This window comes from Rhododendron vialii, chromosome 5a, assembly GCF_030253575.1.
Source record: "Rhododendron vialii isolate Sample 1 chromosome 5a, ASM3025357v1".
In the NCBI taxonomy this organism is placed as follows: Eukaryota; Viridiplantae; Streptophyta; class Magnoliopsida; order Ericales; family Ericaceae; genus Rhododendron; species Rhododendron vialii.
In genome coordinates, this window is record NC_080561.1 from 39,778,526 (window position 1) to 39,803,287 (window position 24,762).

The 24,762-nt window shown below is 46.6% G+C and overlaps 1 protein-coding gene across 1 annotated transcript; it reads left to right on the forward strand.

Annotated features, from left to right (window-relative positions):
- The first annotated feature begins 22,829 nt into the window (after window positions 1–22,829).
- LOC131327083 (UPF0481 protein At3g47200-like) lies at window positions 22,830–24,443 on the forward strand. The gene is made up of 2 exons (XM_058360086.1): window positions 22,830–22,860; window positions 23,315–24,443. Exon 2 carries the CDS (start codon window positions 23,566–23,568, stop codon window positions 24,334–24,336), a length of 771 nt encoding a protein of 256 aa, XP_058216069.1. The 5' UTR covers window positions 22,830–22,860; window positions 23,315–23,565; the 3' UTR covers window positions 24,337–24,443.
- The last annotated feature ends 319 nt before the right edge of the window (window positions 24,444–24,762 follow it).

Consider the following 24,762-nt stretch of genomic DNA (forward strand, 5'->3'; position numbering starts at 1 on the left):
AGGTTCGGGACGCTCAAAGCTCAACCACACCTTTGTCCTTAAACTGTTTTCGACTAAGATCATCATTGGGAAAATAAAAGATCGACAAATAACGCTATCTGGACAGTCCAGAATGGGGTGTCTACATGATGTACTTATCCTTCTTCAAGGAGCTCAAAATCCCAGAGTCATGCCTTCTCCCAGCAGAAGTTCCCCTAATTGGATTCAGTGGAACGCCCGTTTGGCCGCTCGGTAGGATCACCCTCCCCGTTGTTTTAGGCTCGGTTGCTTCTAATCTGGAGTTCGTCGTCGTGGACGCCCCGAGTCCGTACAATGCAATCCTAGGCCGAAATTGGCTCCATTCCATAAAAGCCGTCGCCTCAACCTACCACCAGGTGGTTAGATACATCAGCGCTAATGGCAGACAAAAAGATCTAATGGGAGACCAGCTACAAGCCCGACAATGCTACGTTTCAGCCATCGGAAAGACACCAAGCTCGAAACATGTACACTAGGTTGAAGTCCCAGACAAGCCGGTCCTCGAGGACATCGGATCTTTTCTGGAGGAGAAATCAATTGAAGACCTTGTCAAATTTCCACTCAACAAAGATGCATCGCGGTATTTCATGCTCGGCACAGGTTTGCTTGAGGCCGAGCGTGAAGAAACGTTTCAGTTCCTACAGAACAATATTGAAGTCTTTGCCTGGATGCCGTATGACATGCCAGGTATCGATCCAAAGCTCATTTAACACTCACTCAATGTCTCCAAATCGGCAAAGCCAATGATCCAAAAGCCTCGGCGATCAGGAACCATTCATGCTGAAGCAGTAAATGAAGAAGTGAGCAAACCCCTTGAGGTGGGTGCCATTAAGGAAGTGCAATATCCCACTTGGCTCGCAAACCCTATGGTGGTAAAGAAGAAAAATGGAAAATGGAGGGTCTGCGTGGGCTACACCAATTTGAATGATGCTTGCCCAAAGGACTGCCTACCCTTTCCGAAGATAGACCAGTTGGTAGATGCAATAGCGGGTCATGCTCAGCTCAGTTTTTTGGATGCTTACAAAGGTTATCACCAGATCGCCATGAACCCAGACGACATGGAAAAGATAGCTTTTATCACCCCCAGGGGCCTCTTTTGCTACCTGGTCATGCCGTTCGGCCTTAAGAACGCAGGGGCCACATTTCAAAGAATGGTTTACCTATTGTTCGGAATACTCATCGGTGAAATCATGGAAGCCTATATTGACGACATGGTCGTCAAAAGTCTCAAAGTTGAGAACCACCTCTCCCACCTTGCCAAAGTCTTTGCAATACTAAAGAAGTACAAACTTCGACTCAACGCCGACAAATGCACCTTTGGCGTCAGCTCTGGAAAGTTCCTCGGTTATCTCGTCACTCGCCGTGGCATCAAAGCAGATCCGAACCAGATCTCCGCAATCGAGTAATTAAAATCGCCATCGACTCCTCGGAAAATTCAGAAGCTGACAAGGATGGCAGCGGCCCTAAACAGGTTTATCAGCCGCTCATCAGATAAATGCCACGTTTTCTTCCAAACCTTAAAGAAGCAAAGCCTACGAAACTTCAAATGGACGGAAGATTGCGACACAGCCCTAACCGAGTGGAAATCGTACCTTTGTTCGGCCCTACTTCTTGTCAAACTAAAGGCTTTTGAAACTCTCCACCTCTACCTAGCTGTTTCTCCACATGCTGTTAGCTCGACACTTATTCGACGGGAAGGCCTTGAAGACCAACCAATTTACTTCACTAGCTGAACCTTACTCCCAGCTCAAACTAGATATCTACCACTGGAAAAGCTTCTTCTAGCATTGGTTACAGCTGCTTGGAAATTACTCCCTTATTTTCAGGAGCACCCTATCATAATCCTCATAGAGTTTCCACTGAAAAACCTCCTAAGGAAGGTCGATCTATCAAGCCGAGTATCTCAATGGGCAGTCGAATTAGCAAACTTTGATATTCATTTTGAGCCTCGAACAGCAATCAAAGCCCAAGTATTGGCAGACTTCATTGCTGAATTCACCCCTGGAAGCCCAGACGAAGAAGCGTTGGTTAGGCCTGATTATGGAATGCTGGAACAACACGAGGCTTGGAAAACATGGAACTTATTCAGTGGAGACGTTTGGAAGCTACACGTTGATGGGACATTAAACAGCAACGGTGCGGGTGTAGGGGTTGTCCTTGTAAAGCCTTGTGGCGCCCTTCATGAAAGTGCTATCACAATCAACTTTCCAGCCATAAACAACGAAGCTGAATATGAAGCACTGCTAGCTGGGCTCTGAGCCGCAACAAGTTTACAAGTTGAAGAACTACACGTTTTCTGTGACTCTCAACTGATAGTTAACCAAGTAACAGGGGATTATGAAGCTCGGGACCCAAGGATGCTAAAGTATCAGGCTACGACTCTTGAACTAATACGAGGGTTCAAGGGACTCCACATTGAACAGATCAACAGAGAGAACAACACTCATGCCGATGCTCTGGCAAGTTTAGCCTCGGCAAGCAAAGCATCTGAATACAGACACATCAGCCTCGGCGAGATCCACCAGCCAAGCTTTAAAGTCTCGAAGGAAGTTTTCAGCATTTCCCTCGGTCCTAGCTGAATGGATGAGATAGTCTCCTTCCTCAAGAATGATACGCTCCCCTCCGATAGAAAGAAGGCCCATCGTGTAAGCAGCAAAACAGACCATTATTGGATCTCTGAGAACGACCAACTCTACAGGAAAAGCTTCACAGGGCCATATCTTCGAGTCATTCATCCGACCGAGGTCCCAACAATATTGACTGAACTTCACTCTGGAAGCTGCGGTTGTCACTCCGGCGGGCGTTCCCTCTGTTAAAGAGCTCTAAGTCAAGGATACTTCTGGATAGGAATGAAGAAGGATTGTGAAAAAGTAGTCAAAAAGTGCAAACCCTGCCAACTTTTTTCTCCTATGCCAAAGCAGCCTGCTCAATCCCTCAAACCTATCACCAGCCTCTGGCCCTTTGCTCAATGGGGCTTGGATATAGTTGGCAAACTTCCAACTGCCCCTGGAGGCTTTAAGTTTTTGATAACTGCAACGGATTATTTCTCAAAGTGGGTGGAAGCCGAGCCACTCGTCACAACCACCGAAGCAGACGTTCGGCGATTCGTTTAGAGGAACATCGTCACAAAGTTCAGCGTGCCTTATGCAATTGTTACGGATAATGGCTCCCAATTCGTCGGTAAAGAATTAACAGGACTTTGTGCTGAGTTCGGAATTAAATTTTTTAATTCAACCCCATCTCACCCCCACGGCAATGGTCAGGCCAAAGCAACAAACAAGATAGTGTGCACTGGCATCAAGCGTCGGCTAGACTCCAAACGAGAAAAATGGGCCGAGGAACTGCCTCGGGTTCTCTGGGCCTACCGCTTGTGGGCATGCGTGCCCGTTTTCGGAATTTTTGGATTCCGAGACGCGAGGCAAGGGGGCCCGGGTCGAGGGAGCGCGAGCGGGGAAGCAAGCGCTCGCAAAATACAGAGTCGCCACTCGGGTTTGAAGGTTCGACACCCAAGGAACCGTATTTCGAAGCACTTGCCGCGTTGATTGATTTTGAAAAAGCTAAGGAACCAGTCCGTCATAACCATATCTGGGTTCGGGAGCCAGGTTACGAGAGGGGAAGGGTTTTATGGCACCCCTCTCGCCCAATCCGGAGATCGGTCTCTACTTAGGCATTTGCGAAAATGTTTGTTTTGCGATTCTGTTTCATTAATCAATTTTTAGCCAATTAGGGCGGGGGAACAGTTAATCGGGGATTTAAAACTGTAACAGTTTGCAGGATGTGATGAGATATGGCATGGATTAGTAAGATGACAGGTAATAAATGGAACGAAGTTCAAAACATCGATCATACATCAAGACAGCGCTGTGTATGATTTTGGCACGAAGAAACAGCCAGCTTGCATGCGTGAGTTCATTCGCATGCAAGCAAACCGTCGCGCGACATATCCATACCCTCGCGCGAGTGTTCATGTTTCACCAATGGTTTGAATTTCATTCCCTTCTGGGCTCTGGAAGGACCAGTGCTCACCCAGGTGCAAACCAAGCAGTTTATGGGTACTTGAAAGTAAACAATATTACAGCCAACAGATAGAAATATTATGAAAAAGCAACCCCTAAACAGTGGGGGTGTCTAAACGAAGGCCAAGGCCAAGCTGCTCATGCAAGGGCATTCCCTGGGAGAGAGAGAACCATCGCGCGACAGTATGAGACAGCCGCGCGATTGTTCTGACTGGACTTCCAGGAATTGCTTTGCATACTTGGGGCTCTGAGACATGTTCAGGAGCATCCCAAAAGCATTCCAAACCAAGAGATGTTATAAACTAAGCCTAACAATGATTTTCAACATGCAAAATAGCAAAGCAGTGAGCTAAATCTCCTTTAAAGACTTTTAACAGACTATAAGCACAATAATAAACTTAAATACCAGGGTCCCTTCCCCACGTGGTCCATTCTCACGCAGACAGAATCGTCGCGCGAGCATCTGGGACCATCGCGCGAGGGTTTCCCTGCTAGTTGCTCTTGAAACTCTGCCAGCTTTAGGGCCAGAACTGGTATCAATTACCAGCCTTGACCCTGCCAGCCCCCCTCAGGGGTTCGAACAGTGAGCAGAAAGATATTATACCTTTGCTTTGAGTGCCTTGGAAATGGCTTGAATGATGAGATGGTGAGACTTGGAGAGTGATTATGTGGGAGTGAGTAGTGTGAGATATTTGTGCTTGAGCTTTTCTTCTTCTTTCTCAAAGAGGGGTTTTTTTGTAACCCTTTGCAAGGAAGCATGGGGGGGGTATTTATAGGAGAAGGGGGTTAGTGGATGGCTAACCAAGCCCTTGTAACCAGCCAACAATGCTGGTTACAAATGCTTGGTGGAGGAGTGGGTGACAAAGGTGATGGGAGAATGGGGGGTGAGGTGGTGCAGGGGGAGCCCCCCCCCCCCCCCCCCCCAGAACGCTGTTCAGCCGAGAAAACGGGGTCACATGGGTCTGTAGCCCCCTGACCAACACGCAATCTGGGTGAAAATGACAGGTGTTGACCATCGCGCGATGAAGTGAGACCATCGCGCGAGGGTCCAGCCAACCCCGCGATGGTCAATGGTCAAAGCTTTGACTTTGACCACCACCTGGCAAATGAACCATCGCGCGAGGGTTCCAATATGTCGCGCGACATTCAAACCCAAGGTTCAGGTTCTGATTTAAGGTTTTAAGGCTAAGGATGGGTTCCTCACATGCCAAACTCAAGCCATTCCAAGTTCTCGGGACTGTTTCGACCTGACTCATCATCGGGGAATCAAAAACCGTAAGTAAACTAATCTGGAAGCCCAGATTGGGGTGTCTACAGTAGCCCCTCTTTGACGGCACTTGAAGCACCATCGACTTGGTACAAGTAACGTCAAAGAATTCTAGACACCCCTCAAGGCAATCCAGAGCAGAACATACTAGCAAAGTAGACAAGTAAACTTAAGGAACCTGATCGGTGGAATGGACTGGCTGTCCATTGCCGGGGATGGAAGTAGAAGTGGACGAGTGAATCGCCGCTTGTTTGATCGAATTTGGACAGAATAGGCTGTCATTGCAGATGTGGACGGGACAGGCCGTCGTTGCTGGAGATCAAGCTATCCTCAGCACAAAGTATTCCAACAAACACGGGTAGGTCGTGTCAGGCAGGTTGAATTCCATCTGTAGGGAATCAGAGCCAATCTCCTTATCAAAGACCATCCGAGACAGAGCAATAAGCCTGCTGGAAGATGCCCTTGCGGCTAGACTGAGGGTGTTTGTCGTTCGGGACAGGCCAAGACGGACTCTCCTGGGGAACAATCAGTTGCGGATGAACGGACCATCGAATGATGTTCTGGTCGTTGTTTGGATTTGACAGGACCGGCTGTCGTGAAGGCGGACGGAGAGATCAATGTGCCGAATGATCAAACCGTTGGGGGATTTGACAGGACCAACTTTCGTGAATGCGAACGGAGAGATCAATGTGCCGAATGATCAGACCGTTCGGGGATTTGACAGGAAGGAAGGATCATCAGTATAAATGATCGAACCGTTGAAGTCTGGATGGGAGGATCATCAGTATAAATGATCGAACCGTTGAAGTCAGGATGGAAGGATCATCAGTATAAATGATCGAACCGTTGAAGCCTGGATGGGAGGATCATCAGTATAAATGATCGAACCGTTGCAGACAGGATGGAAGGATCATCAGTATAAATGATCGAACCGTTGAAGTCTGGATGGGAGGATCATCAGTATAAATGATCGAACCGTTGAAGTCTGGATGGGAGGATCATCAGTATAAATGATCGAACCGTTGCAGACATGACAGAAGACGGGCTGATCAGTGTGCAGAATGATCAAGCCGTTGATTTGGTGGAGATAGACGATATGGCTGACCGTCATGGATGATATGGCTGACCATCGTTGAATGACTGATATGGCTGACCGTCATGGATGATATGGCTGACCATCGTATCATTGATGATATGGCTGACCATCGTTGAATGACTGATATGGCTGACTGTCATGGATGATATGGCTGACCATCGTTGAATGACTGATATGGCTGACCGTCATTGATGATATGGCTGACCACCGTTGAATTGAGATAGGCGGATCAGTGTGCAGAATGATCGAGTCGTTGAGAAATGGACAGAACCGGCTGTCGTTGATTTGAGACGGGCGGATCACTGTGCAGAATGATCGAGCCGTTGAGAAATGGACAGGACCGGCTGTCGTTGATTTGAGATGGGCGGATCAGTGTGCAGAATGATCGAGCCGTTGAGAAATGGACAGGACCGGCTGTCTTTGATTTGAGATGGGCGGATCAGTGTGCAGAATGATCGAGCCGTTGAGAAATGGACAGGACCGGCTGTCGTTGATTTGAGACGGGCGGATCAGTGTGCAGAATGATCGAGCCGTTGAGAAATGGACAGGACCGGCTGTCGTTGATTTGAGACGGGCGGATCAGTGTGCAGAATGATCGAGCCGTTGAGAAATGGACAGGACCGGCTGTCTTTGATTTGAGATGGGCGGATCAGTGTGCAGAATGATCGAGCCGTTGAGAAATGGACAGGACCGGCTGTCGTTGATTTGAGACGGGCGGATCAGTGTGCAGAATGATCGAGCCGTTGAGAAATGGGCAGGACCGGCTGTCGTTGATTTGAGACGGGAAGATCAGTGTGCAGAATGATCATGCCGTTGAGAAATGGACAGGACCGGCTGTCGTTGATTTGAGACGGGAGTATCAGTGTGCAGAATGATCGAGCCGTTGAGAAATGGACAGGACCGGCTGTCGTTGATTTGAGACGGGCGGATCAGTGTGCAGAATGATCGAGCCGTTGAGAAATGGACAGGACCGGCTGTCGTTGATTTGAGACGGGAGGATCAGCGTGCAGAATGATCGAGCCGTTGAGAAATGGGCAGGACCGGCTGTCGTTGATTTGAGACGGGAAGATTAGTGTGCAGAATGATCGAGCCGTTGAGAAATGGACAGGACCGGCTGTCGTTGATTTGAGACGGACGGATCAGTGTGCAGAATGATCGAGCCGTTGAGAAATGGACAGGACCGGCTGTCGTTGATTTGAGACGGGAGGATCAGTGTGCAGAATGATCGAGCCGTTGAGAAATGGACAGGACCGGCTGTCGTTGATTTGAGACGGGCGGATCAGTGTGCAGAATGATCGAGCCGTTGAGAAATGGGCAGGACCGGCTGTCGTTGATTTGAGACGGGAAGATCAGTGTGCAGAATGATCATGCCGTTGAGAAATGGACAGGACCGGCTGTCGTTGATTTGAGACGGGAGTATCAGTGTGCAGAATGATCGAGCCGTTGAGAAATGGACAGGACCGGCTGTCGTTGATTTGAGACGGGCGGATCAGCGTGCAGAATGATCGAGCCGTTGAGAAATGGACAGGACCGGCTGTCGTTGATTTGAGACGGGAGGATCAGCGTGCAGAATGATCGAGCCGTTGAGAAATGGGCAGGACCGGCTGTCGTTGATTTGAGACGGGAAGATCAGTGTGCAGAATGATCGAGCCGTTGAGAAATGGACAGGACCGGCTGTTGTTGATTTGAGACGGGCGGATCAGTGTGCAGAATGATCGAGCCGTTGAGAAATGGACAGGACCGGCTGTCGTTGATTTGAGACGGGAGGATCAGTGTGCAGAATGATCGAGCCGTTGAGAAATGGACAGGACCGGCTGTCGTTGATTTGAGACGGGCGGATCAGTGTGCAGAATGATCGAGCCGTTGAGAAATGGGCAGGACCGGCTGTCGTTGATTTGAGACGGGACGATCAGTGTGCAGAATGATCATGCCGTTGAGAAATGGACAGGACCGGCTGTCGTTGATTTGAGACGGGAGGATCAGCGTGCAGAATGATCGAGCCGTTGAGAAATGGGCAGGACCGGCTGTCGTTGATTTGAGACGGGAAGATCAGTGTGCAGAATGATCGAGCCGTTGAGAAATGGACAGGACCGGCTGTCGTTGATTTGAGACGGGCGGATCAGTGTGCAGAATGATCGAGCCGTTGAGAAATGGACAGGACCGGCTGTCGTTGATTTGAGACGGGAGGATCAGTGTGCAGAATGATCGAGCCGTTGAGAAATGGACAGGACCGGCTGTCGTTGATTTGAGACGGGCGGATCAGTGTGCAGAATGATCGAGCCGTTGAGAAATGGACAGGACCGGCTGTCGTTGATTTGAGACGGGAGGATCAGTGTGCAGAATGATCGAGCCGTTGAGAAATGGGCAGGACCGGCTGTCGTTGATTTGAGACGGGAAGATCAGTGTGCAGAATGATCATGCCGTTGAGAAATGGACAGGACCGGCTGTCGTTGATTTGAGACGGGAGGATCAGTGTGCAGAATGATCATGCCGTTGATTTGAAAATGGCGGATCACCATACAAAATGATCGAGCCATTGAATTGGATTGAATTCTGATTCCCCAAAATGCATTCTAAGTGCCAACAGAGCAGGACAGCGAGGTTGTGCGCTTGATGGTTACCATGGCAAATGAGACAAGGAAAGTGGCGTGTGTCATTCCCCCATACTTGCGCTAACCCACAGAAGCGAATTCCGTCATAGAATTTTCCTGCTTTAAACATTTGATATACAATATGCAAAGATGCTTACTAAGAAAATGCACAATTTGAAAATGTAGATGCAAGTTAAGGGCGGCTCCTACGAGGACAACAATGCCTAAGGACTACCACTGAGCTCCAGTACTTTACTGTCTTTTGCTTTTGGGATGCGCATCCAGATAGAGAGACGCCCGAGCGGGCCGGCGTGCCCAGTTGACATGGTAACAGCATTGGGCCTGCGTGCCGTTTCTTCGATGCTTGGGCAGACGAGCCCCAGAAATATGCTTTGCTTGGCCTTGGGCCGACATGCCCTTGATGTCCACAAGATTCCACTGCTTGTGGGTTACAGATACTAGGGTAGCAATGTAAAAATTGCGTTTTCCAGTTTATTGACCCTCTTTTACAAGTGTTGAAGGGAATGCAAAAACTAACCACTAATATCTAATTTGCATTGACAAGTGATTTGAATCGACACACAGACGTGCGCACATAAACAGACTCGCGCTAGCTCGAATGAAAAGGGAAAAAGAGCCCCAGGGTATAATGCAAACCCTTAGACACACGGAACATAATGAAATTTTTGGGTATTAATGAGCCAAAAACTCACAACATTCCTTAGACAGGTGAAACTGACACTTGCGAAAGACGCAAAAAAGCACAAAGACCTGTACAAACAAAACCGAGAAAAGCATCTCGAAACGACAGTTGATTGAAAAGCTGGAAAAATGTCGCAAAGACGGACATAAAACACAGATAATGACTCGTATAGGCCCGGACTGAAACCGACACCCCCGTGCAGTCATATTAAGTCCATATGACTTGCATGGTATGACAAGACTTGGCAAAAGCCCCTGGAATGACATTCGAGGGTAGTAGCTAACTGCTACTGTCTGTTGCAAAAAGCGTGCGCAGGTTTGAGACCAACGCGCATCACTTCGAACAAACGCGCTACGGTTGCTTATACCAGACTTCGCTGAACTTTAGAATAAATTGTGAGCCGGTTAAGGCCTCTAGCATTTCGTTCTATTTTTGATGCTTCAAATATTTTAAGACTTATGCTCAGCCTGTAAATTGAAGAAGCAATTTGTAATAAAATTGAAAGACAAAGGTTTTCCCCCTTCTGATTCCTCCAATGCAGCTTGATCTGATCTTCGATCCTCTTCGACCTTTGATGTGTACCAAAATGTCAACCATGAATCCAATTGATAGAATGTGACCGAGTCTCAAAGAGAGACTGCCTACGTATCCCAAGCTAGGGAATCAGGTCAAAACGTAGTTCAGGCTAAGGTTCACTCGAGTATTTTACCTCACCTTTTACGCTCTAACTTTTGCCTAGAACCGCCCATTCGGGTTTTCGATCTAGCGAGCTTTTGAATATTGCCTATTCATTTTTGCCTAAACCACCTTCAAAGGTTTTGGTCTAGCAGGCTGCTCTAACTTTTGCTTGGAACTGCCCACCCTTGGGGTTTTCAGCCCAACAAGCTTCTCTTAGGGAAAAGACTTTTGAATTGATCCATGTTGACCAAGGTATTTGAAATTGATTGCCATCGAGGTCGTCGAGATCGATGATCTCTGGCCACAGCCTCAGATAAAACGGCTTTGATAGCGCAGAGTCCAGTGTGCTTCGGTTGACATGTCTCGTTCCAGACCAATTTTGAACTTGCTAACTTGTACTTGGTGGAACGCTGTTCCTACAAACTTGAAGATGTATGAGGCGCTGGACCTTTTGAGCTTCTGCTTTTTTTGGCTTGGCATCCGGTAGCAACAAGATTTGATGTTCCTTTATCTCAGGGTCTACGTTAGGCATGTCATTTGAGAGACCATGTCAAAATATCGATGCTTGTTTGACCGGGCGCAATGCTCCTTTGGGGACAGTGTTGAACCAGTTTGAACCATTTGGAGGTCTACTTCATCTTTCAAGTTTATTTGAAACTACTTCTCCTTTTAATAGGCTGAGCATGCCTTTTGTCTTCCCTTTCGGCGAGGGAACACATTTCCTTGGGTATGATCCCATCGAAATCTATCCCTTCGTCGTCGGAGTTGACACAGTTTATTCAAAAGCCAGCGAAGTACTTAGAAGCAAGATAATGCATATCATAAAGAAAGCCCATCGGGGTTGCCAAGTACAGTAGACTCAAAATTTGAAACAAAAGCTACGACGTGGAGGGCCAAAAGGCACAACCTCCGACTCAGAGCTAGACTTAGATGACTCAAAAGACTCTGTGTCAGACTCAGACAAAACGCCAATGCAAACTAGACGCGGTTTGAAAATGCAACTTTTATAGCTACCCTTGACTTCCACAAAAAGAGGTGGGATCCAGCGGGTGTCAGGCCCAAGCAACAGCACTTCGGCTTCCTCAGCTTCTTTGACCAAACCTACCCGGTGCTCCCATGAACAATGGACCTCATCCCATCAGTCTGCTCCTTTGTAAGTTCCTCATTACTGTCAATCCAGGTGTCGGCAGTGAAGACCTCAATTTCCCAACCTACAACCATCATGTTAATCTCCGGTTCGAACGGGATGGATACAATTGGTTTGGATTGGCTCTCTGGGACGATATAGTGGCTAGGGTTGAATATGGTGGAGCTCGGGTTGATTTGAATGGAGGTGATAGATATCTGACCAACCAGAGGGTCAGAGTTGTGTTGAGGCAAGGAGTTGGAAATGACGTTGGGCTTTGGTGGAACTTGAACCGTGCCATTGTCAATGAGATCTTGAATCTCATGTCGAAGACGATAGCATGCGTCAGTGGGATGGCCAGGCATTTGGTGGAAGGCACAGAAATGGTTTGCATTGCAGTTGGCTGGTAAGACTTTGGGTGGGGAAGTCGGGGTCAAAGGCTTGAGATGCCCGGATTGGAAAAGCTTCTCCATTACTGTAGATAGAGGTGCCTCGAAGACAGAGAAACTCCGGGGTTGGGTTCGAGCCCGGTAGCTTTGAGCGTTTTGAACCTGATTGGTATCGGCTGTTGATGGTGGTGGGGTTGTGATGATACCACAATCAACGAGATCTTGAACGGCATGTCGAAGCCGGAAGCAAGCACTGGTAGGATGGCCAGGCATCTGATGGTAGGCACAATAGAGGTTATACTTGAAGTTGGGTGATGGATTTTTGGGTAGAGGAGTTGGATTGAGGGGCTTAATGGAACCAGCATCGAGGAGCTTCTCATAAATTGAGGCCAAAGGTGTAGAGAAGCGTGAGAAAGTCCTTGGTGGGTTTCGGCGAGTGAACTGAGAATCCGAAGCGGAACCCTTGTTTGCTTCGCAATTGCAACATATTGCCTCATCAATAGGATGCATTCTTTTGCCTTCGGGGCTGAATTCATCACTAAGTATGTCCTCCCCTTTGGCAATGGCTTCGACAAAGGAATCAACATCCTCCTTCGAGTGAGTCTTAGCCTCATGGAATTCAACCAGGTCGTTGAACATGTCTCCTGAGCACAGTTTGATTCCGACCGTTGGAGAGTGGTAGGCTTGAGGAGGTTCTTTGACTAGCCCCATATCTGGCTGCGGGGCTATGGAGGTAACGAGGCCAACGAGTCCTTGGACCATAATCATCTGTTTGTCCATCTTGTGACCCAATTCTTCTACAGCCTTCTTGAGCTCAGCCAGCTCCATTTGTACTGCCATTCTAAATTGATGAACGAGGCAGGTGATATGACCTTGGAAGCAAAGGTGCAACAGCTCCGGCAAATGTTCCCAAGCAGGTTTGGCTCTTCTTTTCGGTACTCTCCGACGATGCAATGGCCTTAAGCTTTGGACAGCAAAGTAAGACAAAAGCTCAGTGGTGTTCCTACAACAAAATGCAATGTACTCGTCGTTGTCGGTGTCAACCCTAGACTCTAGAACTAGAGACAAGTCTGTCTCATGATGTTCGGAGGCTGCCAGAATCCTCGGAATTCTTTTTGAGGGTGTATCCTTTGAATAGATCAAACTGATCCTAAGAGATGTCAAAACAGACTAAGTCTTCGACTAGTCCCATTTGAAGATTCGACTTTGAATTAGAAACAACTTGGTATTGACGGCGTGACACCTTAACTGGGGTGGCGTGAGCAACACTGTGCTTTAGCCGGGGTGGTTGTAAGTGACAAGGCACTTGTAACCTGAATGATATCAATGTCACGACATCAATACTTTGTGGATCCTTATTGTCGGTTGAATCCTTAATCGGGCATGAGCCAAGGACTTAATAAGGTTTGATTTCTCAAAGTCTCGCTGATCTAAGGACTTTGAAAAATTAACGTGCACCATCGAGATGCACGACTCTTCATCGGGTCTAGCAGCGTCCTAATAAGCATAAGACAGACTCGAAAGAGAGAGACAACCTAGAAGCCGCCCTAAGCATGCTCCTACGCAAAACAGAATGTATGTATGTACAGTTCCAGAGACGTGTTTGCTTCACGAGTTTCAGACGTTGCCGGAATCCTCAGAATTCTTTTCGGCGATGTGTCCTTGAGTAGATCGACAGATCCTAAAAGAAGTCAAAATAGACTAAATCTTTGACTAGTCCCATTTAAATGTTCAACTTTGAATTTGGAACAACTCGGTAGTGATGACATGGCACCTTAACCTTGAACACGGCGGTGTATAGTGACAACGCACTTCAACCTGGGTGGCGCTAGTGACACGGCATCACAACTTCGTTGTTCCTTATTGTTGGTTGAATCCTTAATCGGGCATGAGCCAAGGATGTAGTAAATTTTGATTTCCCAAAGTCTCATTGAACTAAGGACTTTGCGATTGATAACGAACATTCGACAGAATGAACGACTTCTCATCGGGTACAACAACGTCTTAGACAGCGCATGACAAACTTGAAAGACAAGATAACCTTAAGCATGCTCCTATGCAAGATAGCGTATGTACAGTACATGCGATAGGGAAAGCAGTAACACGAAGACAGTATATGGGGGTTAGATGCAAGTAATCTTACCCTGTAGGTACCTGTCCTAGTTTGGAGAGTTCTAATGCTTTGTATATGCAAAGGCTGGTTTTGGCTTGTAACGGGTTCCTCGGACTAGAGCCAAGATATACCTCCCGCTGCCCGCGTAATCGCAGAGCAACTGTCAAACGGTAGAATGACTCATCATCGTCGAAGGTTGTTGGTCATTCGGGGTCCCCGAGCTCCGGTAAACCGTGCCGGATTGCCAAAACGATCCAACGAGGCTTATCCCACATCGATGCAAATGAAGATGCTAAAGAATTTGATTAATCGAACAGAATCGCAAATTCGCAAATGCCTTTTCAAATTTGGCTCTCTTTATTGATCAATACTTAGAAGAAACTACACAAGAGAACAATCGGAAAAGCCCCAGATTGGATGGCCGGACACGAGGTCCTGTTAAATCACCAATCCTTTCTTTAGCAGCGCGAAGCTCACTATTTTGACAGACTTTTGTGGGATTGTTCTCGAGCGTATTAAAATCTAAGTATAGACCAATATTGATTCGATCCCCAGCGGAGTCGCCACTGTGGGCATGCGTGCCCGTTTTCGGAATTTCCGGATTCCGAGACGCGAGGCAAGGGGGCCCGGGTCGAGGGAGCGCGAGCGGGGAAGCAAGCGCTCGCAAAATACAGAGTCGCCACTCGGGTTTGAAGGTTCGACACCCAAGGAACCGTATTTCGAAGCACTTGCCGTGTTGATTGATTTTGAAAAAGCTAAGGAACCAGTCCGTCATAACCATATCTGGGTTCGGGAGCCAGGTTACGAGAGGGGAAGGGTTTTATGGCACCCCTCTCGCCCAATCCGGAGATCGGTCTCTACTTAGGCATTTGCGAAAATGTTTGTTTTGCGATTCTGTTTCATTAATCAATTTTTAGCCAATTAGGGCGGGGGAACAGTTAATCGGGGATTTAAAACTGTAACAGTTTGCAGGATGTGATGAGATATGGCATGGATTAGTAAGATGACAGGTAATAAATGGAACGAAGTTCAAAACATCGATCATACATCAAGACAGCGCTGTGTATGATTTTGGCACGAAGAAACAGCCAGCTTGCATGCGTGAGTTCATTCGCATGCAAGCAAACCGTCGCGCGACATATCCATACCCTCGCGCGAGTGTTCATGTTTCACCAATGGTTTGAATTTCATTCCCTTCTGGGCTCTGGAAGGACCAGTGCTCACCCAGGTGCAAACCAAGCAGTTTATGGGTACTTGAAAGTAAACAATATTACAGCCAACAGATAGAAATATTATGAAAAAGCAACCCCTAAACAGTGGGGGTGTCTAAACAAAGGCCAAGGCCAAGCTGCTCATGCAAGGGCATTCCCTGGGAGAGAGAGAACCATCGCGCGACAGTATGAGACAACCGCGCGATTGTTCTGACTGGACTTCCAGGAATTGCTTTGCATACTTGGGGCTCTGAGACATGTTCAGGAGCATCCCAAAAGCATTCCAAACCAAGAGGTGTTATAAACTAAGCCTAACAATGATTTTCAACATGCAAAATAGCAAAGCAGTGAGCTAAATCTCCTTTAAAGACTTTTAACAGACTATAAGCACAATAATAAACTTAAATACCAGGGTCCTTTCCCCACGTGGTCCATTCTCACGCAGACAGAATTGTCGCGCGAGCATCTGGGACCATCGCGCGAGGGTTTCCCTGCTAGTGGCTCTTGAAACTCTGCCAGCTTTAGGGCCAGAACTGGTATCAATTACCAGCCTTGACCCTGCCAGCCCACCTCAGGGGTTCGAACAGTGAGCAGAAAGATATTATACCTTTGCTTTGAGTGCCTTGGAAATGGCTTGAATGATGAGATGGTGAGACTTGGAGAGTGATTATGTGGGAGTGAGTAGTGTGAGATATTTGTGCTTGAGCTTTTCTTCTTCTTTCTCAAAGAGGGGTTTTTTTGTAACCCTTTGCAAGGAAGCATGGGGGGTGTATTTATAGGAGAAGGGGGTTAGTGGATGGCTAACCAAGCCCTTGTAACCAGCCAACAATGCTGGTTACAAATGCTTGGTGGAGGAGTGGGTGACAAAGGTGATGGGAGAATGGGGGGTGAGGTGGTGCAAGGGGACCCCCCCCCCCCCCCCCCCCCCCCCAGAACGCTGTTCAGCCGAGAAAACGGGGTCACATGGGTCTGTAGCCCCCTGACCAACACGCAATCTGCGTGAAAATGACAGGTGTTGACCATCGCGCGATGAAGTGAGACCATCGCGCGAGGGTCCAGCCAACCCCGCGATGGTCAATGGTCAAAGCTTTGACTTTGACCACCACCTGGCAAATGAACCATCGCGCGAGGGTTCCAATATGTCGCGCGACATTCAAACCCAAGGTTCAGGTTCTGATTTAAGGTTTTAAGGCTAAGGATGGGTTCCTCACATGCCAAACTCAAGCCATTCCAAGTTCTCGGGACTGTTTCGACCTGACTCATCATCGGGGAATCAAAAACCGTAAGTAAACTAATCTGGAAGCCCAGATTGGGGTGTCTACACCGCTCCACTCCAAGATGCTCCACTGGCCAAACTCCCTTTGCAATGGCCTTCGGCATGGAGGTTATCATTCCACTTGAATCCAGGTTCCCAACCCTGCGTACTAAAACTTTTGATCCATAAACCAACAATGATGCAGTAGCTACCGAGCTTATTTTAGCTGAAGAAAAGCGAGACGATGCCCAGCTCAAACTAGCTAGCTATCAACAGGAAGTCGCTCGGGTCTACAATCGGAGCGTAAGGCTCAAGAAGTTCAGAACTGACGACTGGGTCTGGAGGAAGGTTGTCCGAGCCAGCCAGAAGACTAAATTCAAACCTAATTAGGAAGGTCCGTACAAGGTGGTCAAGGAGGTCGGCAATGGCTCATACAAGTTGGAAGACAAAGACGGAAGGGAGATTGAGAACCCCTGGAATGCTCTAAACCTCAGGAAGGCTTACCTCTAAAGTTTTTTCCTCAGTTTTGGTCTATCACGACCTCTACCGGTTTATTACTTATTACTTAGCAAAATCCTGTACCTGTTTTGGCCAACTCCTTACTTAATAAAAAGTCTCACCTATTCCTAAAGCATCAATACTCTCTATTATTTGATTACAATGTTCAAACTTTGATCACTACAGCTCAGCATTCTAACCATTACAACTACGTTCGGATCAATTATCAGCAAAACACATAGTGGCTCGGACAACTTGATTTCTAGCCACAACTCGATCAACATATTGGTTCGGCTATGTTCATACTTTGACTTGAACTAATTGCCACTTCAAACATTTACTTAACATATTACCTTGGCACAAGACTGGCATTTGAAGCCGAGCCTTATACCAACGTAGGGGCTGTTACAAGTAAATAACGAGAACTTGGAAACAAGCCAAGGTTGCTTGACCTTCGGCCAAACTCAGAAAATATCTCTAAGGCATAAAAGAATGTTTAAACAAAGCAATGCATTCGAGAATTTTTCTAAAGCATTATAAGATAAAAAGAGAATTCAGAAACTCTTAGCAAGAGGGCTCGGCTTGGTAAACCATTTGACGCCGTCCCCCTTCAAACTATTACATGTGGCATGGCAAATCCTAACGTTCGGAGCCACCCATTCAGAAACAAAGTTCAAAAAAACTTTAGAAAGCGAAAAGACTTAAAGAAAAATTCCTCAACATTCTAAAGATCTTCACCCTCTGCATTCTTCTCTTGAAGCTCGGCTGATTGATCACCAATTTTTCCCTGATGCTCACCATCGACAATTTCCTCATCATCCTCCTCGGGTGGCAAAGGCTGGCATTCCTCCTCGGTATATGGAAGGTCAAGATCTGGCACAACCGGCTCAGGAAGCTATTTAAGAAACCCAGATTCTGGTTGGATAGCCATCACCCCAGCCATCGTGTCGGCACCAGTAGTGTGCCCCAGTCTGTAAAAATCAAGAAGCCGAGCCTCCAGCTCATCGTTCACCATTTTGTGAGCAATTTAGGTGTACTCAAGGGCAGCTCGATTGATCCCGACTTCGTACCCTTTTGCGTCGGCCTTCCTGAGTTTTTCCTTTTCTTCCTCCTCCATCTTCTTCAACTCAGCCTCGGCAGTCGAGGCAGAGGTTTTAGCATCAGCAAGCTCTTTTCGAAGCCTCTCTAACTCAGCTTCGGAATCCTTAACCTGCTGATCCAAGATCCTCCATTTAGTTCAGAAGGAGTCCCGGTCAGACCTATATCGCTCACGCTCGGCACTTACCTTGGTGGCCTTGTCATAAGCCTTCAAAGCAGCTTGCCCGGCCTATCAAAAACATGAAAGTAAAGATTACCACAAGAAAATTCTAGGGCTAGATCACAAGGAGTAAAACTAAGCACAAGAAATACCTGCACGAAATGAGAGCAAATTTCTCCGAGCCTAGGGATTAGGTTGGTTGGCACTTGATCGTAGTCTCTCAGAAGAGCTAGCCCCCTTAAGAATGTTACGGCAAGATTCGGTTCTTCCTTCACGGAATCACTCAGCTGCAGGACTCTGCCGTCGGACATCGTGTAATAAGGACTGAATTGACATCGAACGGCGGCCTCGGTTGCAGGGTCAGTAAGATCGATGTGATGGTCAGAAAGATTTCTTTGTTCCTTGGGCGGAGAGGCTTGGGCAACATTTGAAGCAGCTGATTGAGAGAAGTTCGGCGGTGGAACATCCTCAGATATTTTTTGCCTTTTTTCTTTTTGCTGCAGCTGCCGGTCCTCAGAGCCTCGGCTGCGTCCTGGGTTAGTCATCTTTATGGGGATGACAGGTCTGGGAATGTTCCTTCTCGACATATCTTCGGCAAAGGGTTCAACTAAATTGCCGGATACAAGCGGAGTGAGCCACTCCTCGGCTGTGAATCTGACCTTAGGCAACCGTATTCCTTGTTGCCTCTTCTGCCGAACACCCTCAATGTTTGTGGCCGCCTTCTTTTTAGAAGCCCTGGTAGTCTTAAGCTTGCCTGTCTTTTTCTTGCTCGGATCTGCCTCTTTACCCCTCTTCGTCCTCCTCAACACACCCTTGTATGAGGGTCGGTAATCAAGTAGAGTTGGAGCGTGTCGGCAAGCTTGGGCGAGAAGCGTGTCGCAAGCTTTCTCTCGGGAATTGGTGTTGAGTCCCTTCGATATTGGACCAAGCTCTGCAAGCAGAAGATAGCAAGAATAAAAGCATTAGCAACAAAAAAAAAGTCGGATGAATATTTCTCGAAATAAAAAATAACGGTTCGGTAGTACCTCTCATGTCCCTAACTTTCAGAACTGTATACCGACGCAGACCTTCGCTAAACTCATAGTTCCCATGAACTTCAAGGTAGAAATCAGCCCATTTATCCGTATCGGATAAGCTTTCGATCAAAGGAATCTTTTTGGGACGAGTCGTAAGATACCGACGGCCAAACTTACCGTGTTGAGACATGGTGTATGCGAAAAAGAGGTCCGTCGGCCTGAAGTCAAGATCTTGGCTCTCGATCAAGGCGATTATCGACATGATTATTCGGTAACTGTTGATCGCGAGCTGATGGGGAGCCAAACTAAATCTCTAGAGGATTTCCCTAAGGAAGGGGTGGAGGGGGAACCGAAGCCCAGCCTCACAAATGACCATCAAAGGTACGGTTATATGCTCGGGATGATGCTCCCTCTGGTCTTTAATTTCAGTGCTCCTGACTCGATGAATCAACACATCGTCAGGGATGCTATACTTTACGCAGAATGCTTCGTACTCCCCGGGATCACCACTAAAGTAATGAGCGTAGGGGCATAGCAGACCCTTGTCAAAAAGATCGATGTCGCTCGGAGCCGACGTCGAAGCCTCAGTACCAGACAAAAACCTCGACTCGGCCTCATGACCCATCTGAGGATCGACTTTAGACTGCGTCTCTGCGGTGAAGCTGATCTCGGGGTCGATCAAAAAGTCATCTGTGGCGTACTCATGAACACGCTCGGCATTCGAGTCATAGAATGTGGGAGAATTTGTCGACATCCTGGTGGAGATAGATTCGACTGGGCGGCCCCTCCTCCTTCTACGTTGCTCAAGAAATTCACTAATGAATTAACGATCGGATTATGTTTCCGAGCAATCCGAGTCTGAAGACACGTCGATGACCTCGTGAGCCAGACCTAGGAGAAGAACAAAGGGGTAATAAGCAGTTGAAACCTGCGTCGGCAAAGAAAATAATTTGGAAGTTCGGCTCATCTTATCGGCTCACGAGTCATAGCTATCCTAGAATGGGCTCGGCGCATCTGAAACGTCTCTCTACGCTTGGCTTAACAATCAAATAGTGATCCTGTTCGGTTACTTACCTCCATTAGGAGAAGTCGTTCAGAGAGCCCCGAACATCCTATTGGGGCTCGGAAGAACAGGTTGAGTTTAGGGATGAACATCACTGTTCACCCCCAGATTTTCGCTATTGACTCAGACCAGAAAAACCCCAAAATCACCCCAAAAACCCAGAAAAGGTGTGTGAAAAGCAAAGGAAAAAGAAAAGCGATAAAAATCAATGACATACCTGAAGATTTCTGTTGAAATGAGGCTTGAAGGTGAAGATCTGGATCTGAATCGAGCTCTGGAACGGAGTTGTAGAGAGAGAAGCTCCAAATGCTAGAGAGAGAAAGCGCAGAAGAACCTTCTCTCTCCTCCTTCATCGTTATTTATAGATGGAGCGGGCGTTTCGAATTTTCCGCCCATCATTTCACAGCCGAACCCCTCGCCAACCACCACATGACACGTGGCGACTGAGAGCCTTTCCCACGCCAGCCGTCTCCTCATCTGCCAAGGCGTCCTTTCGACTAACACACCTATTCAAATGCTCGACAGCTGTCATTTTATGTGGGGCTCGGATAAATCCGTTGCAATTTCGAAAGAAGATCCTCGGATAAAGCTCGGCCTAATCTGAAATCAACCCATACCAAGTAAAGAGCCTAGGCATGGGTTGAGGGGCTATTGTAGCAGGCCGAGCAAAATGGCTCGTGCCATTTCTGAACGTGATCCAGTATTCCGATCAACTCCGAGTCATCTTACTCTCGACGTTCGGAACGCCGAAGGCCTCCATAGCCGAGGGTCTCGTTAATTACGACTCGCTTAATTGCCTCAGTCTCTAGCACCCACGCGAGCGGGAAACGCGTTCGGTTGGACATCCTCTGATGGTCGCACAACACGCTCGGTGCCGAACGAGCGTAGCCGTCGTTCCAGCTCACTTGCGTGGGAACAACAATCGTGGCAATGATGATGGTTGTGACGTCATCCAAACGGTTATAAGGATAACGTTGGGGGCACGTGAAGATGCCAGCTCATCCTATAAATGGTTATAAAACCCTAAACGTGACGTAAGAGTGATGTCAGCCGACGCGTGTCGAGCATTGGTGCAATCTTAGAGATCAAGCCAAGAGGTTCCCTATAAATATCCCATTATGCCTCTTGGAGGACATACGCACAAAAAAAAAACCCTAGCTCCTAATTTCCAATTTCTCTCTGCAAGTGAACTGACTCTTGCACCGGAGGGCCATCCCGGAGAACCTCCGGTGTGGTCTTTAGTCGTGCTTCATTTTGCAGGGTGAAGAAAGAGACTAGGAGCGGATCTCGAACCCACAGTCAGGAAGTGTGAACCATTCGAAATGGAGCCCCACACATAGCGCTGGCCAGTAAGGCCGCCCTGACCCCTGTGTTCGCCATTTTCCGTCACCTAGAATGGCTTTCAAACAGAATCTTACGACTCCACACGGTAAGCATCCCAAAGGTATTAATCTGACGTCGAGTTCTAGTCTTCCATATCATAATGTGAATGGTTAAGGAGAAAATTGTTGCACTTAAGATGTTTGATGAATTACTTCTATTGGCATCGCACTCTCCACCTTATGCAAACACGTTTCGCATATTACGTATTTTTCCTTTCCCATTCTCTGATGGTATATGCACATTCAACATCTCATTGCCATGGGAAACCAATGAAAGACAAAGAAGACCCGACAGTAGATAGATCATAGAAAAGTTAACACACTTTTTTCAAAAGGGTTAGCAAGTTAGTGCTCCTACCAAGTACTTTACGTTCCTCCACTATCTCTGAAGTACTTTTGACCTTTATTTCCCATGACATATGTGAAGTCGTCCTTATCTAGCTTATGTAGGTTGTATGCTTATAGGTTTTACACGAATTAATATTTCCTCCTATGTATTTGACACCTACGTATGTTTTAGGGTGGGTTCCTAGCGTGCCTGACATGGGTACGACAATCTCCTAAGAGTATCAGTTCTTCATAGGTTTATTAATACACTCCTCAGATATCGCTAATTGCAAATAAGAGGTTTATTAATACACTCCTCAGATATCGCTAATTGCAAATAAGCTAGGAAGAGTTACAACATTTACAACTTCCTGTGACATTGCCTATGAATGCTACTTGTGTTCCAGGAATGCTACTTGTGTACATATGCTTATACTTCAAACAAATACAATATTTATGATGTTCTGAAGTTTCTAAATCATCAATCCACAAAAGAGGTGTAAGTTGTAGTGTTGTTAAATCATCAATCGACTGGCTCGAAGCCGTTCGCAGCCGGGACCCTGTCTAGATCCAGCCGTATGCCTTGCTATATTTGTTCCAGTGACTAGAAGGGGCGGGTTGCAGAGTCCAAAGTCATGAGGTTGCAGAACATGGTCTGCTCTGGAGTTGATATGGAGAAGAGACAGTTGGATTGTCTGATCCAGCGCTACCAGTGGATTTCTTCTCTTTCTAGTTTTCTGTTGTGATGTCCCGCTTGTGGGTGTTTCTCTCCTTCAGGGGTCTTCCTAACCCTTTAGAGTGTAGTGTGTTTTTCTTTTTTGATATTGGTGGTGTAGATAGTGGCAACTCAAAGGTAAGAAAGCTTAATTAGGGCGTAGGATTAATTCCTCATTTGTTTCTAATGTTTTCGTCTATACATGTAGGACATGAATATACCCACGAATACCGATATTCAAACAAAAAATTGAGAGGGTAAAAATCTATTTAATTACGTTGTCCTTGGTCAAAAAAAAAAAAAAAACAAATTTCATATATTCTTCTCCTATTTTCATGCCTCAGGCCCTCGTAGTAGTAATTTTTTCCCTAAAAAAAAAATCTCTATTAGAATCAATGTTTACCATTATATAGTGAATTTAATGAACGAGTCATAATATCAAAGTCCAAACAACTTGTCACTAAAGCTGGATATAAAAATTTAAATAAAAATTTTGCATTTCAAAAAGCAGGAAACAATACTTTTGAAAATACACTTAACGGACTATTAATTCAGTAAAGGGCCTCACTAAAACTTTTATTTCATGTCTTAGGCCTTCAGTAGCATTCAGCAGCCTCATGAAGGAGAACATACCAGCAAAAGCAGCGAACTAGAAATGACAGATCCTATCTTTGATAGCATTTTTTGACAGAAAACATTATCAAACATGACTTGCTACTACTCGAGAACCAGGTTTCTTTCTTTGTGCTTGAGAAATTGTTCAAACTCACTGTGGAAAAGATCCCGAACTGTCCCCATAAGTGTTCACTCACCGATTATGCCCTTTTTTACTTTCGCGACGTGATGAGTCGAGAAGGCAATTCCACAAATAGTGCTGGCGCGAGAACAACTAGTTCTTCACCTAATGACTGTGTCCTTCACATTTCCGGCGAAGGAGAACAGCCAGCTGGAAAAGCGAAACACTACTATCATATTCTGCATTTGCTACACGAGAATTACCTTCCTCTTGACACCTCGACTGCACAGAAAACAAAACAGAAAACAAAATTCAGTGAATTCACTCTGTCTGCATCAAACCTTGAATACGCAGGAGTCCAGTTTAAACCCCTCTCAGGAAACAACCAATTCAATGTCAAATTCGATGAAGATGAAGGCCTATCCTGGTGGTGCCATAGGGCCAGTTTTGTGATTCCAGCTCTCCGTATACACGACCCCACAGAGCCATTCCTCAGAAACTTCATTGCTTTTGAACAGTGTGTCCCTGGCGTTTCGCAGCACTTCACATCCTACGCATTCCTCATGGACATGTTAATCAACTCTGAGAAAGACGTCCAAGTGCTTAAAGATGCCAAGGTTATGTATTGCTACTTGGGCGCAGACGAGGACATCTCAAATCTGTTCAACAAGCTGTGCAAGGATGTTGTAGTAGAAGACTTTTATTTTGCCGACACTTGCAGCAGAGCGTTCAAGTATAGCGAGTATGGCTGGCCGAAGATTTTGGCATACCACAAACGTACGTATTTTGCCTCTCCGTGGGCATTCATAGGTTTCTGTTTGGCCTTCATCGCTTTTGGCATGTCGGTTACTCAATTTGTCTTCAGTTTCTTTCAATAAACGCCGATGATCGATCATGAAGTTTGTATTATGTTTCAACTAGAATTGTAAGAGTTTTATGAATAAATTTCTGTAATAAAGTAATAAGTTTGCCCGTCTCCTTGAAACATCTATCTTTGTAGCCTAATGATACTAGTATTATTTTCTCCTTTTCACCCCGCTTCTGGGCAAATTGTTACTCGGATAGGTAAATTCTTATAGATCCATTGTCTAAAGGAACTGGAAATAGTCAAATAAAGAATTCTCAAACGCTGACATGAATCAAAATAACAAAATGGACCTTTATGAAAATTAGTCTTGTGAAATGTAACCAACCATTATAGGTTACATAATTTCCAAATTTGTCCAACCTGTTCAAGCGCAGCCTCTTGATATATTAGTTGATTTGGATTTTCTTCAACATATGATCGCAGACCTAGGAAAGAT

Excerpts from the sequence above, each read along its gene's own strand:
- LOC131327083 (XM_058360086.1), top strand. The coding sequence starts at position 23,566 with ATGAGTCGAGAAGGCAATTCCACAAATAGTGCTGGCGCGAGAACAACT.